Raw genomic sequence first — 15139 nt, forward strand, 5'->3', positions numbered from 1 at the left:
TGCAGATACTGTTCACTTAGGGGTCCCTTGTACACTGGGCCCTTTCAGGGAACCTAGTTTCATTTGATTCCTAACTACAAAGGTCAATCCATAATATTTGTTTGCGTATGTGTGAAAGGGAGAATGGGGCGGGGGGGGGCGAGAGAATATAGAATGAGCTAAAGAGCTTTAGCTAAAAAGATCTCGGTAAATCATCTTAGCTGAAGCTTTAGTACAGGCCTCAGCTAAAGGACATTAGCTAGATGAATTCAGCTTTAAACCAAGTCCGCTAAATAACCTACCAGCAGTATGATCCAGTATGATACGTAAGCGCCATTGACTTCAGAATAACAAGTGTGTGTATAAGATTGCAGCCTAAGTAACCCATTCCACCTTTTGCTAAGGTTTCCAAAGTTACCATGGAAACAAGCCACACGTTAGAAGGTAGAATCCAGCTGGTGCTCTTGGTACCAGCCGTCTTCAAACAGTTGCCCTCCAGATATTTTGGACTGCAACTTCCATTAGCCCTGGCTACCAGTGTGGCCAATACTAAGGGATGATGAAGATTTGGAGTCCAAAACTTCTGGAAGGTACCAGGTTAGGGAAGGCTGCCTTGTTCTCACAGGAGAGCTTTTTATCCAGTAACCAGTGGAATAAAAGGAGAGGCAGGTTTTTTTGTTTTTTTTTAGCGAATTCCTGCTGTCCCCTGCAGGATCCACTGCCCCTTAAAAAATTGGCTCCAGGGGAATCTGCAAAAATCACCTCCCTCCTCCTCCTCCTGCTGGCAGAGGAATTTGCCAGATCACAAAATTAATGTGAGTTAATTTTTTATTGCCATTGTAAGCTGACCAGAAAATTTAACTGGACATAAATATGGTAGGTAATAAAACAAATACTGCGGGCTGAAAATTCCATGAATTTCTGGTTATTATTCCATGGGGGTTGCATTATTTCAAGAAGATTGAATGGCGCCATTAAAGAATATTCTAGAAGGTGGATGTTCTCCCAGATGCCTCGTGCTAGCTTCCTGGTATCGTTCTTATTTCCCAAACAATTTGATCTACTGGCATCTCAGGGGTTAAGGTAACGAGACTTGGCCTTAACATTTTGTCACTGCTTTGAAAAGACCGAGCGTCAAATGAATTGAGAGCGCACTCTGCCTTTTTGGAAAGGTCCTACCTGTCTGCTCCGCTGTGCACGAATGTTCAGGGAGCTGTTTGTACATGTAATGAAATGCCTGTTTGCGATAGCATGCCCTTGCTGGATGCTCTTAATGTGCATTAAAACCCAAAGCGGGACCTCCAAATTAATTGTTCTGAAAGTCAAAAGCACCGAGTGCAGCTTCGTAGGTTATTTTGCTCATGTATTAATTAAGTGGTGGTGCACAAGGGAGCCCCTTTGTAATTTGTGAATAGCAAAGCATGATAAGTATTTTAGATCAGACACGTATATTGGGATGATTTTAAACATGTGTGCATATTTGTACGGAAATTTTTGTAGGGGGCAGGTTGTTGTTCAGACATGCTTTGCATGCAGCAGGTGATAGGTACAATCTCCAGGTAGGGCCAGGAGGCACCTCAGTCTGAAACCCTGGAGAACTGCTGTCTGTCAGTGTACTAAGCTAAATGGATCAATTATCTGACTTCCTATTTTCTGCTACCTGAGCTTCTTGTAGACGAAAAGTGGTGAACTGCTGTCCTCTCACTGCAGCTAATGGTATTTTCTGTTTTACCTGGTTTATGTTTCCAACACATTGCTCTTCTCTGTATTGCAGTCAAAAACAAAGCCCAAGAGAGTAAAAGCCATTTATAACTGCGTAGCTGATAATCCAGATGAGCTTACATTTTCAGAGGGCGATATCATCATAGTTGATGGTGAGGAAGATCAGGAGTGGTGGGTAAGTATTTATTAGTTAAATCATGCCAAGGGCTGTAGTGTGTATGTCGTGTGTGTACACACACACACACACACACACACGTACGTAATTACATACATACTATGTATGTTGGTGGGAACTGATCTCTTAACAACCAGCAGAACAGAATCCCTGACTGAAGTTATTTTCAGAGGTATCCACTGAACGCAATATTGAGGAGCAGCGTTATTTCAGTTGAATTTGAACCATACAGATTTTTGAAACTCATCCTTTCTGCAGAAACACATATGGTTAAAAAATAATATTGCAAAACACCGTTGTTTCAGAAAACCCAGTTTGTTATCTATAATGTATACAGTCCTTCCTCTTAAGCCAGGATCCAAAGAATTGCACAACTAGTTTTGCATTTTAAAGGTTTGTTTCTTCTCAAATAGGAGCTCCTTGCTCCCTGTGTCAATTTTTTTTGAAACTAAGCGAACTTCAAAACAGAGAATAAATATATATGTCTTCCCCTTATTATTGTCCTGTGTCATATACCACTTGGGCCTCTTAAGGAATCAATCAATCTGTTTATTACAGTCAGGACCAGTAGTTGTTAAGAAATATCATTCCACTGGAACTTTGAATTTGCATGCTTTTGGTGAAAATTTGAAGCAAATAATAATAATAAACCTTTGATTTTAAATGAAAGATTGCATGTGTTCTTACCGTCTATTCTTTATTTTGTTTCAGCCTATCCTCTGAATAATTAGTTTGCACATAAAAGCAGCATTGCCTGGTTTTTATTGTTTAATAGTAAAGAAACTACAGTTGTACCTCGGAAGTCGAACAGAATCCATTCCGGAAGTCCATTTGACTTCCGAAACATTTGACTTCCAAAGCGCGGCTTCTGATTGGCTGCCGGAAACTCCTGCACCCAATCAGAAGCCCCATCGGACGTTAGGCTTCCGAAAGAACGTTTGAAAACCGGAACACTCACTTCTGGTTTTTGATTGTTTGGGAGCTGAAACGTTTGACTCCCAAGGCGTTTGACTGTATAGCTTTTTTTCTTTATTACTAAATACTTGTTTGTTTGGAGGGATAATTGCACATGGTTGCAACTAGTACAGTGGAGGGCAACTTTCAGTGACCCCTAATTGGATAGAGACAAGCTTCACCCTTTTAATTCTTAAAAATGTTCTGTCTTTTCCAGATTGGGCATATTGATGGAGATCCCAACCACAAAGGAGCTTTCCCTGTATCATTTGTGCACTTTATTGTTGATTAAACTGCTCGTTGCAGGTGGAGAGACTCTGCATTTCCAGGTATCACTGGAGCTCTCTGCCCAGAAATAGATGCTTCACCAGGATACTTCATGAATGTTACACCACTGTGGACTCTTTGTTGTGGCAACTTAAGGTTTTTGAATCGTCCAAGGAAGATTTACTTTGTAGTAGGCAGATCCACTTGAACTATTTTCATTGTGAATTCTGGAAGACCATAAAAAACAAACATTAACGCCAAAAAAAAAATATGTGAAACTGATTTCAAATCTCCCTTTTAGACTTTCTCACTAACCTATGCACCAGAGTTTCTCTCTTCAGCAAATAAGGGAATTTCTGATGCACACCACAGGGTTCAGAATTTTAAAAGTGGGCAGACTAGCAGAGAGATGAATGGCCTGACTGCACTAATATATTACATTTCAGTGCCAATTTCAGGTGCCTCTAATGCATATCTGATCTTTGTTTGCACTCAGTGTCTTTGAGAGCTGTCTCAGGACAATGTAGCTGCAGTGAAAACTCAGTTTTAAGAGTGGCAGTTACTTCCACTTTTTACTCAGTACACTACAAAAACATGAGGCTAGAAAATCTACCCATCACTGATTCCTTGTCCACATCCACTGAGTGGCTAAGTTGAAGAGGTTGGCGGACTTGAGGGTGGAGTCCTTGACTACATTGCAAAAGTACAAAGAACTCCTAAAAGAGCACTAAGTAATAACAAAAGGCAGAACACAGAGTTTTTCAGATTGCTTGTCTCTGGTGCTTGGTGGCTTATGTTTTCAGGCAAGACATAAGCATCATCCACAAAGGACTGGGCTCTTTCTTCCAGCGCAATAATTCTCCTACTGAAGCCTCATTCATTTTGATTGCATTGGGATTTGCTGTAGGCACTCCATATGACTGATAATGATATACCTGCCAACCACCCTTAGCTGAGCAGAATGCTTTAAAAGGTTTTGCAAAGCTGGAGTCCAACCAGGGACCAAAATCTGTTGCCCGAGCAACGATTAAAGCGATTCAGATCTAACAACCAAACCCTAGCAAATATTTCCCAATAAGCCCCAGTGCATTTTCCTGTGACAGCACTAGTGGGGCCCAAACACCTAATGTAGGTGCTAATAGGATCTAATATCCTGTCCCATAGATGAAGGGATGGGAAAGAATCATCAATTTATGCAGCCAGGAAAGAAGAGTATGCTTGTGTGTCTCCTGCCTACTTCTCCTATATCTATGATAAGGAAGACTCAATAAGAGGACGCGGTTCCATGCAGAAGTACATGTTACAGCTCTGTTTATCCCCTCAAGGGAAAAGTTATTGCAAAGTCTCTTTCCCCTGACTTGTTAGGCCAGCTGGGGAAAGCCCCTGAGCCCAAGGGGACGGTGGCGTTCCCTTCTTTCCAGGGAACTATCATGAAATACCACAAGCAGAAACAGAACCTGCCATATATCCAGTTTCTGCCATTTTCCCATGCTGGTGAATTGGCTTCAAGGGAAAGGGTAATAGGGCTGCCTCCTGTGATCTGTGGGCATAAACTCTAGAAGGAAATGTTGTTTTTCAAGCTGTTCGAATGTGGAGAAATGCAACATGCTTGCACTTACCCAAAAGGAACGAGTACCGGTATTTTCATACTTAGATCATATGAAAACGTTTGTCTAGAGAGGCCCATTAAAGAGATATTTTAATAATTGGATATAGATATTTACTTTAAACCCTGAACCTGTTTACCTCAAATTTGTAAATATGAGGAATACGAGGTCATACTTTTCTATACAAAATATACATTTAATGTATATTTTATTCTATTCTTAAGTCATCGTTGAGGTAACAAAACCCAAGACAATATTATTGGTAAATAAATGTGGATTACACATTTACTGAAATTTTTGTTGCAGTTCTTTTCTTTGAACACACAAAAAAATGTGTTGTCTAGAATCATTTTTATTTTAAAAAAATCAACCACGGTGGCTATGTTCACACCTAAGACTATTGTCGTAGGACAATATAGTAGGGTATTCATCCAAACACCCTCTGTATTAAGGTACACACTTCTGTCTTGCAAGCAATTCCTTATTTCTTTGCAGATGCACACTGTGTACTTCTGTTCCTGAACATGGTAGTTAACACTGTTAATAATTGTGAATAGATTTCATAATTCCAAATTGGTAGACTATTGCAGAATATTACAAAAATGTCCTTTTAATGTTTGTATATTGTGATAATTGTTAACGGTTTTTACTTTGCATATGCTACCGAAACTGTGCACTGGTAGCATAGGATTAGAATATCAACGTCCAGGTCACATTGGCTTTCATCACAAGTTTTGTGACTATTGTATCTCTAGATTTATCAAGAGAACTTTGAATTTCTGACACAGAAATTATGTACATATTGGCTAGCATAGGTTGAAACAGATGGGGGGATGGGACAGGCCAATTGGTATATTTATATTTGGGATGGGATGATGTATCTCAAACTGCCTTGCTAAAGTGGTACATTTGAAGCAACTTGTCAGATCTGCGGATGCAAACCAGTGGGCTTATATTAAAACTCACTTTCGTACAAGCTGTTGCATTGTATATGGGGACAAACTGGAATGCTTCGAGATGCTTTTATTGCAAGTTTTAAAGCTAAGTCTGCATATTCAAAGTTCCCACTAAATATATATGTATATTAGGAAACAAAATACTTTGCCACTACAAGTTTATCTGGCTGCTGATGAATTCAGTTTGGCTACTGACACTATTGGTTATGTTTGTATTCCTAGTAAACTAGCAAATAAATTGGCACATTATTTTGCACAATTCACTTATGTACAGTATTTTTTGACACAGAATCATAGTTAATACCATATGCTTTGGAAGCTTATGTGGCCCTTAAATTTCACATTGGCCGGAATCCGAGGAAATGCACAAATAGCTGTGTGCACCCAGATGTAAGTTGCGCCTTCTGGTAAACATCTTATGAAACCCAGGGGATTTTCAACTCTTGACTTGAATATTCCTAAGGCCTTAGATGTTTAGAGCCCAGCCATAGTGTGTGAGCTTCCAACTGTTTTGGAAAAATCTTAAATAGTGGCCACTAAAAGATTTTGAGTAAGAGTATTTTTTCACACTACAGTGTGCAGACACTAGGCTTGTAACGTAAGACTGTTTCAAGAGTTCTTTTTTGTTTCCATGGCACTATTTCACCCAATTAAATAGGAGACATTTTGGATTTTTAGGAATGACAGATGCTAAAATGTTCAGGTCTTCTTTCACAGCTGACAACAGGGGATGATGGTGTTCAACAAACTGTTAGTGAGCATGTAAGATTACTTTTGTTTAAATGTTTAAAAAGGAGTATAAGATACCTAAAATGCAGTTCAGAATGCTACTTGAGATGTAAAATTTTCAACGTGATGGTTTTGATTGTTTAGTTGCAGAGCAACTGTATATATTGTATAACCTAAATCAATTCTTATTTTTAGTGTCTGGATGCAGTGATTTATAATTGGAGCATGATTAATTTCACTTACGTTAAGCCAGTCACTTGACTGGAAAAATAAACAGCTTTGAAGCCTCACCTTGACTTTTTTTATTAATTGAATGTGAAAGCACTTATAGATGAGCCACACTAGAATAAACTGAGTGATTACCGCTATTCAGCCTTGATGTATTAAAGACAAATCGGAAGACTGCTGACAAACTCCTGCCTTAAATGTGAGTTCTCTCTTATTTTGGAATTTAAATGATTTACAGTTCAATTGTATGGGGAGCAGGAGAATGCAAAGTATAGAAACTGCCCAACCCAAAGCCTGCTGTGCTCATCCTTGATGGAAAATGGAAGATGACATTTTTCTGGGGGTTTTTCTTCTTTAATGGGAGGGCACAGCCATTCTACTGAAAGGCAAACAGATATGCTAGGCTCTAGGGCCAGTATACTTTCCTCCCTGTGCTGGAGACATGGGAAAGAGAGGGCTTTGGATCCAGCTGATTCAAAGACTCCCTTGACACACCTTCTTTTAAATCCCTTTTTGTCATTACTACCAGCAGGGTAGCAGTAAGTTTCCATACCTGCAGCAAGGCGCAGGCCTCCCCCTCCACCAGCAGAAAGGGAGACCTACTGTATCTGACGACCCCTTTCTTTCTTTCTTTCTTTCTTTCTTTCTTTCTTTCTTTCTTTCTTTCTTTCCCTTTTTTGCTGCCACTGCTAAAAGCAATGGCGTCTGTGGGTAGTCAGATTAGGCCATATTTAGAAAGACACGTCTTTTATTGATTTTTTTATTCATTTACAAAAATGGTATAAATCTTTTAAACACAAGATTTGATATTTAGCACAGAAACTCATGCACGGGCAGTTGAGCTCTGAGTGACAGTTTGGGAAACAAACAAATGGTATTTTACCAAAAAAACCAACAACTTCATTCCTTTGAACAGTATGTTCAAGCAGTTAACAAAAAAAGTTCACATCTACTGCAAAATACTTGTTTTCATTCTTCTCCAATTGCTGCAGTCACAGCAAGCAGTCCTTCCTCTCAACATGAAGTGCAGCTGTAGAAATTCAGGACTTCTCGGATGTTAAAACAGAGTCAAAGGCTGTTGACAGCACCTTACAAATAGCTTGAGCTTGTTCCTGCATTTTATAAACAGAAAGAGTTGCTCATACTTGTTTTCACGAACATGAAGACGCATTCAGCCTCGAGCCCATCTCAAAGTTTCAGCGTTTCCCTTATAGCATGCATTGCTTTGATGACATTTCCTATCTTTAGCTAGGCTGCCAATGTGGTGCCATCCAGGTACTTGGAACTGCAACTCCCAGTAGCCCCAGCCAGCATGACCAATGGCGGAGGTAATTAGAGTTCCAGTCCACAACATCTGGAGGGCACCATGTTGCCTATCCCTGATCTAAAGCATTCTATGTAGAGCAGTGGGGTCGGTCCAGAAATGTGACTTGCAAACAAGACTTGCTATTTTAGAAATTGCCAGCAGAAACGTATCATCAGAGTTTGATATTCCAGATAGGCTATTTGTTAACAGAGGGACAGCTCCTGCGTGTATACTGAGTTTCCCTTGTTTACCAAGCAGTTGCCAGTATAGGACTCCAGGGCATTTAAACTCAAAGCCTATCACCAAGTGATATTAGTGCAGTATTTGCTAGCATGCATATGGGCACTTGGAAAGCCAGGCTGGTGCATTTAAAGTTAATATATATGGCAGCGACAAAGCTATGAGAATAAAGGTTAGTGTTTGTTATGCTCTCCTAGTGGTTCAAATCTCCACTTGAAGCCCGGTGAACTGGTGATGCCACCCACCTTTAATTAATAAAGCTACAGATTTAATTAAGGGGGTACTTTATCCCACAAATCTGTAAGTAGCATCTGGGTAGAGTGATTGACAGGGAGAAAATAAATGTGCCAAAGAAGCATATGCAATTAATTTGAAATTACGGGACTGCCACTATCTTGTTCTAACATGGGCTCCTGCTCATTTGCTACTTGCACTGTTTCTGCTACAGAAGGTTAGGGCTGTGGCAGGAACAAATGCACATGCAATTTAGAGTCGCTCTGACACTTGCACATATAGCGGTGCCTGGCCTATCTGGTCAGTGTGCCACAAATCATGTCTTAAGTAAAGGTAAAGGGACCCCTGACCATTAGGTCCAGTCACAGACTGCTCTGGGGTTGCAGCGCTCATCTCACTTTATTGGCCGAGGGAACTGGCGTACAGCTTCCGGGTCATGTAGCCAGCATGACTAAGCCACTGCTCTGGCAAACCAGAGCAGTGCACGGAAACGCCGTTTACTTTCCCACCGGAGCAGTACCTATTTATCTACTTGCACTTTGACGTGCTTTCGAACTGCTAGGTTGGCAGGAGCAGGGACCAAGCAATGGGAGCTCACCACGTCACAGGGATTCGAACAGCTGACCTTCTGATCGGTAAGTCCTAGGCTCTGTGGTATAACCCAATAGTACAAACCTATTTTGTCATGTTTTGGTCCAGTACATGTAGCTAGACATAAGGCACAAGCATATGATAGCTCTTTGCATATTTTATGACTTATTGTCAACCTAGAATTATCCAGCAAGTGTTTTTTAAAGCATGAACCTTACCATACTATTGCACTGGTATATCCAAAGGTTGTACTCTTCATAGTTCGTATCAGTTGTCTTTAAAGCCAGTAAACTCTTCCCTGCCCCAAGGCCGTCATCATAGCAGACCATCCGAACAATTAGGTAGAGCGCATGTCTATGCAAAACATCCTGAAAATGCCATGTGTTAATTTGTCAGTTTCTTATTGCTTGCAGCCAATGGGCATTACAATATAAATCACAAAAACAAAAAAGACAACCTAAGAGTAAATTAAAACATCAATTTTCAGAACTGCAAATTACCAAAACTTAAAATTATGAAGTTTCCCAAATCTAGAAATTCCCTTGGCCATCACCCATAACTTTCTCTACCTCCTAGCACATATAAAGCTATTTTGTAGGTAGCAAAATTGTCTATATCAGCCAGAAACCATCTGCTTTTGAACGGATTGACTTTAAAAAAATCTGGAGTGAATACAGAAATCTGTTATTAAGTGAACTGTGCAAAAGGCAATAAAGACTATAGTCAAGAATGTCTACAAAAAGATGGTAATGTGTGTCTAACAGGAAAAAGGTTATTACTGCAAAGAAACAGAACTGTAATAGTTGGATTTAAATTTCAATACGCCAAACTCAGAACTTGGAATTCTTCGTATAATCAAAGTCCATTTTGGTATCTTCAGGAGAAAAAAAAATACCACCACAATTATAGTCACAAATATTCTGAGATGGTATTACTGGAGAATTTGAATGAGGCATATTTAAAACCAGGAACAACTTACATACTGGTCCAAAGTTGTGACTTTAATACCATACTTGGAAACTCCCATAACAAATTCTTCTTCCCCTGGAACAAAGGGTAGCTTTCCATCTTGCTTTGGGGGAAAAACAAAAAGGAATTATTGTAGGCAGATAAAGTTTGATGACAAAACAAGTCTCATACAACTTGTATGTTCTCATGTAAATAAATAAGCAGCAACAGCCTTCAAATAAGTCAAAAGAGTGACAATAGCTCCATGAAAGTTTATTGACAATGATAGATACTTTGCTACTTCATTTTACACCGCAGAAGCCAAGGTACTGCACACACGCTAAGTTTCTGAAGCAGAACAGAAATAAATGCTTTCTAGTGATTCAAAAACAAGCCAAAGTTTTCTGGAGCATATTCCTTTTTTTAACTCCCTTGCTCAGCTATTCTATCTTGAGATCATCAGCCACAGCAAATGTTAGGTTATTGAAAACAGCCAATTTCCCAGCCTCCTAACCCCGCTTTCAATACCAGTGAGGAACAGTCATCTGGAACTCGGCAGAACTGGAAGCCAATTCTTAAAAATAAAGATGGCTTGAACTAAGATAATTTCCCCGGGCCACAGTTTCCCCATAAAAAGACCCAAGGGGTCATATAGCCAAAGTCAGTCTTTACCTGTGCCACATCTATGTAGTTTATCAAGTCCAATGGTCCCTCCAAAGTCTTGCTTTCATCAAGCTTCAGTTTTTCAATGGCACCGACATATTTTACTCTAAATTCTGCACAAGTATCTGAGTTGCTATTGCTCTGGCCTATAAAGAAGCAGACATTTAAACCATTACTCCATCGTTTTATCAATTGGCAAACTTATTGGGCATTCCACCATTAAAATTGACTCAGGGTAGTATTTATCTAAATAACTGCAACTGGAATTACTTCTGTTGTGCAACAGTGGTCTCCATACCGCCCCCCCTTGCACTGAGAAAGCCCCAGGACGGATTTGGGGAGCACATGGGGGGAGGATGGGGAAAAAATGTGAGGACAAAATGTTGAATTGTGTCCCTTTTCTTAAAAAGAAAGAAAGAGAAGTGTCACCTAAAAGTGATTTGTTGTTTTCCCCGGGCTTATTCCAACCACATTAAAATATCTTGCAAGAAAGCAGAACGGAATCAGTGGGGATGACTTAAATTTCTTATATTGGGGTACCAGAGGTTTCTGCAAATACAGAGCATAAAACCAAGTGTGTTTGTATGCTTTGGATACATGGAAGCATAATGAAACCTCAGAACATGGTACGACCACAACATTACACCAAATGTAAGCTTGAAAATAGGAACACTTTCTAGTGAAATTTCAAAAGGCAGAGGAGCTGCCCAGTAAAGTTTCCATCCTGAACAAAACAGGATTCTGAAGTCCTGTCTAGCTGTTTGCCTATCCATAGAACTACCAGATACAGAGGAAATTATACAAAGTAGTAAAGGCAGCAGATCTATACAAAAAGACAACAAATCACACAGATTGACATAATATACCGTATTTTTCGTCCGTATTTCCCCCCCAAAAGCAGGTCGGGGAAACCAAACCAGGTCGAGGAAGGGCGCTGCACCTCCCTGAGCTTGTGGGGCTGGCCGATGTCTGCCTCAGACGGCAGGCTGCTATCCGCAGCGTGGGGAGCCCTGCGGGGAACCCCTGCAGGGCTCCCCACACTGCGGATGTCTGTCCGGCGCGCGGGGCGCTCTGCTTCAGGGTGCTCCGCCCGCCTGGCGGCAGGCTGCTATCCGCAGCGTGGGGAGCCCTGCGGGGAACCCCTGCAGGGTTCCCCACGCTGCGGATGTCTGTCCGGCGCGCGGGGCGCTCTGCTTCAGGGCGCCCCACCCGCCGGGTGGCAGGCTGCTATCTGCAGCGTGGGGAGCCCTGCGGGGAACCCCTGCAGGGTTCCCCACGCTGCGGATGTCTGTCCGGCGCGCGGGGCGCTCTGCTTCAGGGCGCTCCGCCCGCCCGGCGGCAGGCTGCTATCCGCAGCGTGGGGAGCCCTCCGGGGAACCCCTGCAGGGCTCCCCACGCTGTGGATGTCTGTCCGGCGCGCGGGGCGCTCTGCTTCAGGGCGCCCGACGCTCCGGGAAGCAGGCTGCTATCCGCAGCCTAGACATCCCTGCCGGACCTCCTGCAGGGCTGCCCGGGCTGCGGATGTGCTCCCGAAGCGCCGGGCGCTCTGCTTTCAGGGCGCCCGACGCTCCAGGAAGCAGGCTGCTATCCGCAGCCTAGACATCCCTGCCGGACCTCCTGCAGGGCTGCCCGGGCTGCGGATGTGCTCCCGAAGCGCCGGGCGCTCTGCTTTCAGGGCGCCCGACGCTCCAGGAAGCAGGCTGCTATCCGCAGCCTAGACAGCCCTGCCTGACCTCCTGCAGGGTTGCCCAGGCTGCGGATGTCTTCCTGAAGCCTGGAGAGCGAGAGGGGTCGGTGCGCACCCACCCCTCTCGCTCTCCAAGCTTCAGCGAAAGCCTGAATTCGCCCCATAGGACGCACCCAGATTTCCCCTTCATTTTTGGAGGGGGAAAAGTGTGTCTTATGGGGCGAAAAATACGGTAAAAATGTGATACATATACTGCAAAGGTGTATATTACATAATTTTATTTGTATATGCACAGATGTAATAATTTGTAAGTAACGGCAGACTCAGCGTTGTTTTCTGCTTAAAAAATTAGTAAAGTTCTGTGTCAGCATGTTCACATTTCTAGATACAGCTCCAATTAGTTATGAAACTCATCTATTCTGACAAATAACAGGATGTCTTTAGGCCATCATCAATTTCCTACCTGAACTTTTTGTTGAGTCTGTATCTAGACTAGCCACAGTACTAGATCGTGAAAGCCCACCAAGACTGGAATCCACTGACTAGATAAGGAAGAATACATATGAAAGCGTTATATGTGTGCTTTCTTATAAACTCATGAATTAAAGGCATGAATTAAACCACAAGCATGATTAATGAAGGCTTATTCCCATAACAATAAACCATAGTTTGTTACATCCAAATGCAGCCATGGAATAACACATCACATTGCAGTACAACATCCACCAACAATAAGAACACTTTAAATTCCTTCATTCTCTCTATTCCACAAGCTAAGCAGTATTTCATCATTTACTATTCACTTTCAGTGGCTGCATCTATGCTTATAGGACTTAAGATAACTGTAGGAGTTATTTTTCTTAGTCATAATGATACAAAATATGTGCAATTTTTAATTTAGCTGGTTGACTTTAGTAACATCAATTATTCTCATTCTGAATGCCAAGTCTGCATGAAGAAATAGCAAGTATAACAAAAAGGATAACATTTTTGTATAACATTTTTGTAAATGTAGATTCATCCCTAACTCTAGATATCTTTAGGATATCTGAATGTACCATCTAGAAGATGCCAAACTTCCACAATGTCATACAAGGGATAACAGAAGGGGGAAATATTCTGAATTTAGTTAGACATTCCACTGACTGATATGAATATATTTTAAAATTTGTCAATTTTCAAGGAGGCATACCCAAATTTGCTTACCTTACTTTTGGTACTGATTTCACTGCTTTGTGAACTGCTGCTACTATGCCGCTTTTTTCCTTTTCTGAACATTTTTTAATTGACATAGAATCAGCGAGAATACTGTAAAGAAAAGAGAGTCCTGTTTGCCACCCCATTATAACTCCAATTCTACATACACATAAACACCTCATAGATGCATATTTACATTTGTTATGGAGGTTCAAATTTGCCAGTTAAAAGGCAGAGTCAAGCAACTGTCATTAAATGACTGTCAAGCTGTGGTTTCCACAATGCCAAGTTTAAAACTGAAAAACAAAATATATGTTTAATGGATTGTGATCTCTGCTTATTAGTAATGAATATATATATCTCCAAACACAAACAAAGGTTCTTCAAAATATTATAAAAGCCGCTGTTTACTGTCACTACTCCAATGTTAACAGTATGAATGCTTGTAGAACCATGCTTTCCTTTAAAATTGTGTACATTTCGAGGGATGCTAACAAATTTCCTATTTCTACAGACTTTCCTAGAAGGACAAGCTGACACACTAGCAATACTTGGTATCTCTTTATCTGTTTTATTTATCGTCATTTTATTGCTATTGTACATCACCATGACATTTTCTATGGTTTAACAGTTTGTAAATATTCCAAATACGTAATATTTAACATGCAGGTTTACACAGATTTTTTTGTTGAAACCCATTTCTCCACTAAAAGTACAATTAATGGAGGAAGGTGTTCTGAAAAACTAGAGTGCTGTCTGTACTGGTCTTGACGTTACCTGCAGTGTGGAAGGAATGAGCCTGGCTCGTTTCAGAACTGAATTTTTCTCCACATGATTTCAGGAGAGGGATGCCTCCCCTTTCTCCCTTCTCCTTTTCTTTATGCCAGCAACAGCGGACATCGCAGGCAGAAATACAGCAAATGAAGCTTCTCCGCCTCACTACATTACCACAGCAAAAAAAGCCGCCGCTGCTGCAGTCACTGCAAATCCTGCCAAAAGGAAAGGAAACAAAAACCAACAGCTTGGTCACTGTTAACAACAACATCATTTCCACTGCCTGGAGTTTTCTGCATTTTGTTTCTCTCTGACCTCGCTCCTTACAATCCTCTTTCACTCGCCACCTTTGAATATACAGCGGTACCTCGGGTGAAGAACTTAATTCGTTCTGGAGGTCCGTTCTTAACCTGAAACTGTTCTTAATCTGAGGTACCACTTTAGCTAATGGGGCCTCCCGCTGCCGCTACACCACAATTTCTGTTCTCATCCTGAAGCAAAGTTCTTGACTTGAGGTACTACTTCTGGGTTGGCAGAGTCTGTAACCTGAAGCGTATGTAACCCGAGGTACCACTGCACTTCGTGGATCCGGCAATGTGGATTCCATTCCATGAAACTTTATATTACCTAAATAAGTCGGTCAGCCTTTTCAGGAGCCACAAGACACTTCGTTGGCTTTGCTGCCAGAGACTGACCCAGTTACCCTGCTCTTAGCAGAACTGAAAGGGCACCAGGAGCATCACCCCCTACTTGACCCAAAAAGGACCCCTACCTTTCATTCCCACCACAATGAAATACTCTGCACAAGGAAGCCCCTCCCCGTTCTGCTTCCGGGTAGCAACCGTCGCGTCGGAGAACTTCGGCTCTGTTTGCCTCTTCCGC

At 41.6% G+C, this 15139-nt stretch overlaps 2 protein-coding genes across 7 annotated transcripts in view; one reads left to right on the forward strand and one right to left on the reverse strand.

Moving 5' to 3' along the window:
• ASAP2 (ArfGAP with SH3 domain, ankyrin repeat and PH domain 2) overlaps positions 1-6679 on the forward strand; it is a 91755-nt gene extending 85076 nt beyond the window's left edge. For all 5 annotated transcript variants that reach the window (XM_083730095.1, XM_083730098.1, XM_083730096.1 and 2 more), the window contains 2 exons: positions 1754-1876; positions 3048-6679. In XM_083730095.1, the coding sequence (XP_083586221.1) occupies positions 1754-1876; positions 3048-3122 (198 nt within the window). In that variant the 3' untranslated portion in view covers positions 3123-6679. The remainder of the gene's footprint in view (positions 1-1753; positions 1877-3047) is intronic.
• A 684-nt stretch (positions 6680-7363) lies between these two features.
• ITGB1BP1 (integrin subunit beta 1 binding protein 1) lies at positions 7364-15137 on the reverse strand. 2 transcript variants are annotated; one of them, XM_083730881.1, is made up of 8 exons: positions 15030-15137; positions 14261-14472; positions 13493-13594; positions 12750-12828; positions 10609-10745; positions 9968-10060; positions 9207-9356; positions 7364-7729 (listed from the first exon to the last, which is right to left on the reverse strand). In XM_083730881.1, exons 3-8 carry the CDS (start codon positions 13562-13564, stop codon positions 7658-7660), a joined length of 603 nt encoding a protein of 200 aa, XP_083587007.1. In that variant the 5' UTR covers positions 13565-13594; positions 14261-14472; positions 15030-15137; the 3' UTR covers positions 7364-7657. The 2 variants fall into 2 exon arrangements, with proteins under 2 accessions (XP_083587007.1, XP_083587008.1); XM_083730882.1 differs by lacking the exons at positions 12750-12828; positions 13493-13594; positions 14261-14472; positions 15030-15137 and having other exon boundaries at positions 9968-10056.
• Between the last annotated feature and the right edge of the window lie 2 nt (positions 15138-15139).

The sequence above is a fragment of the Podarcis gaigeae genome (genome assembly GCF_964106915.1).
Source record: "Podarcis gaigeae genome assembly, chromosome: 3".
Classification (NCBI taxonomy): Eukaryota; Metazoa; Chordata; class Lepidosauria; order Squamata; family Lacertidae; genus Podarcis; species Podarcis gaigeae.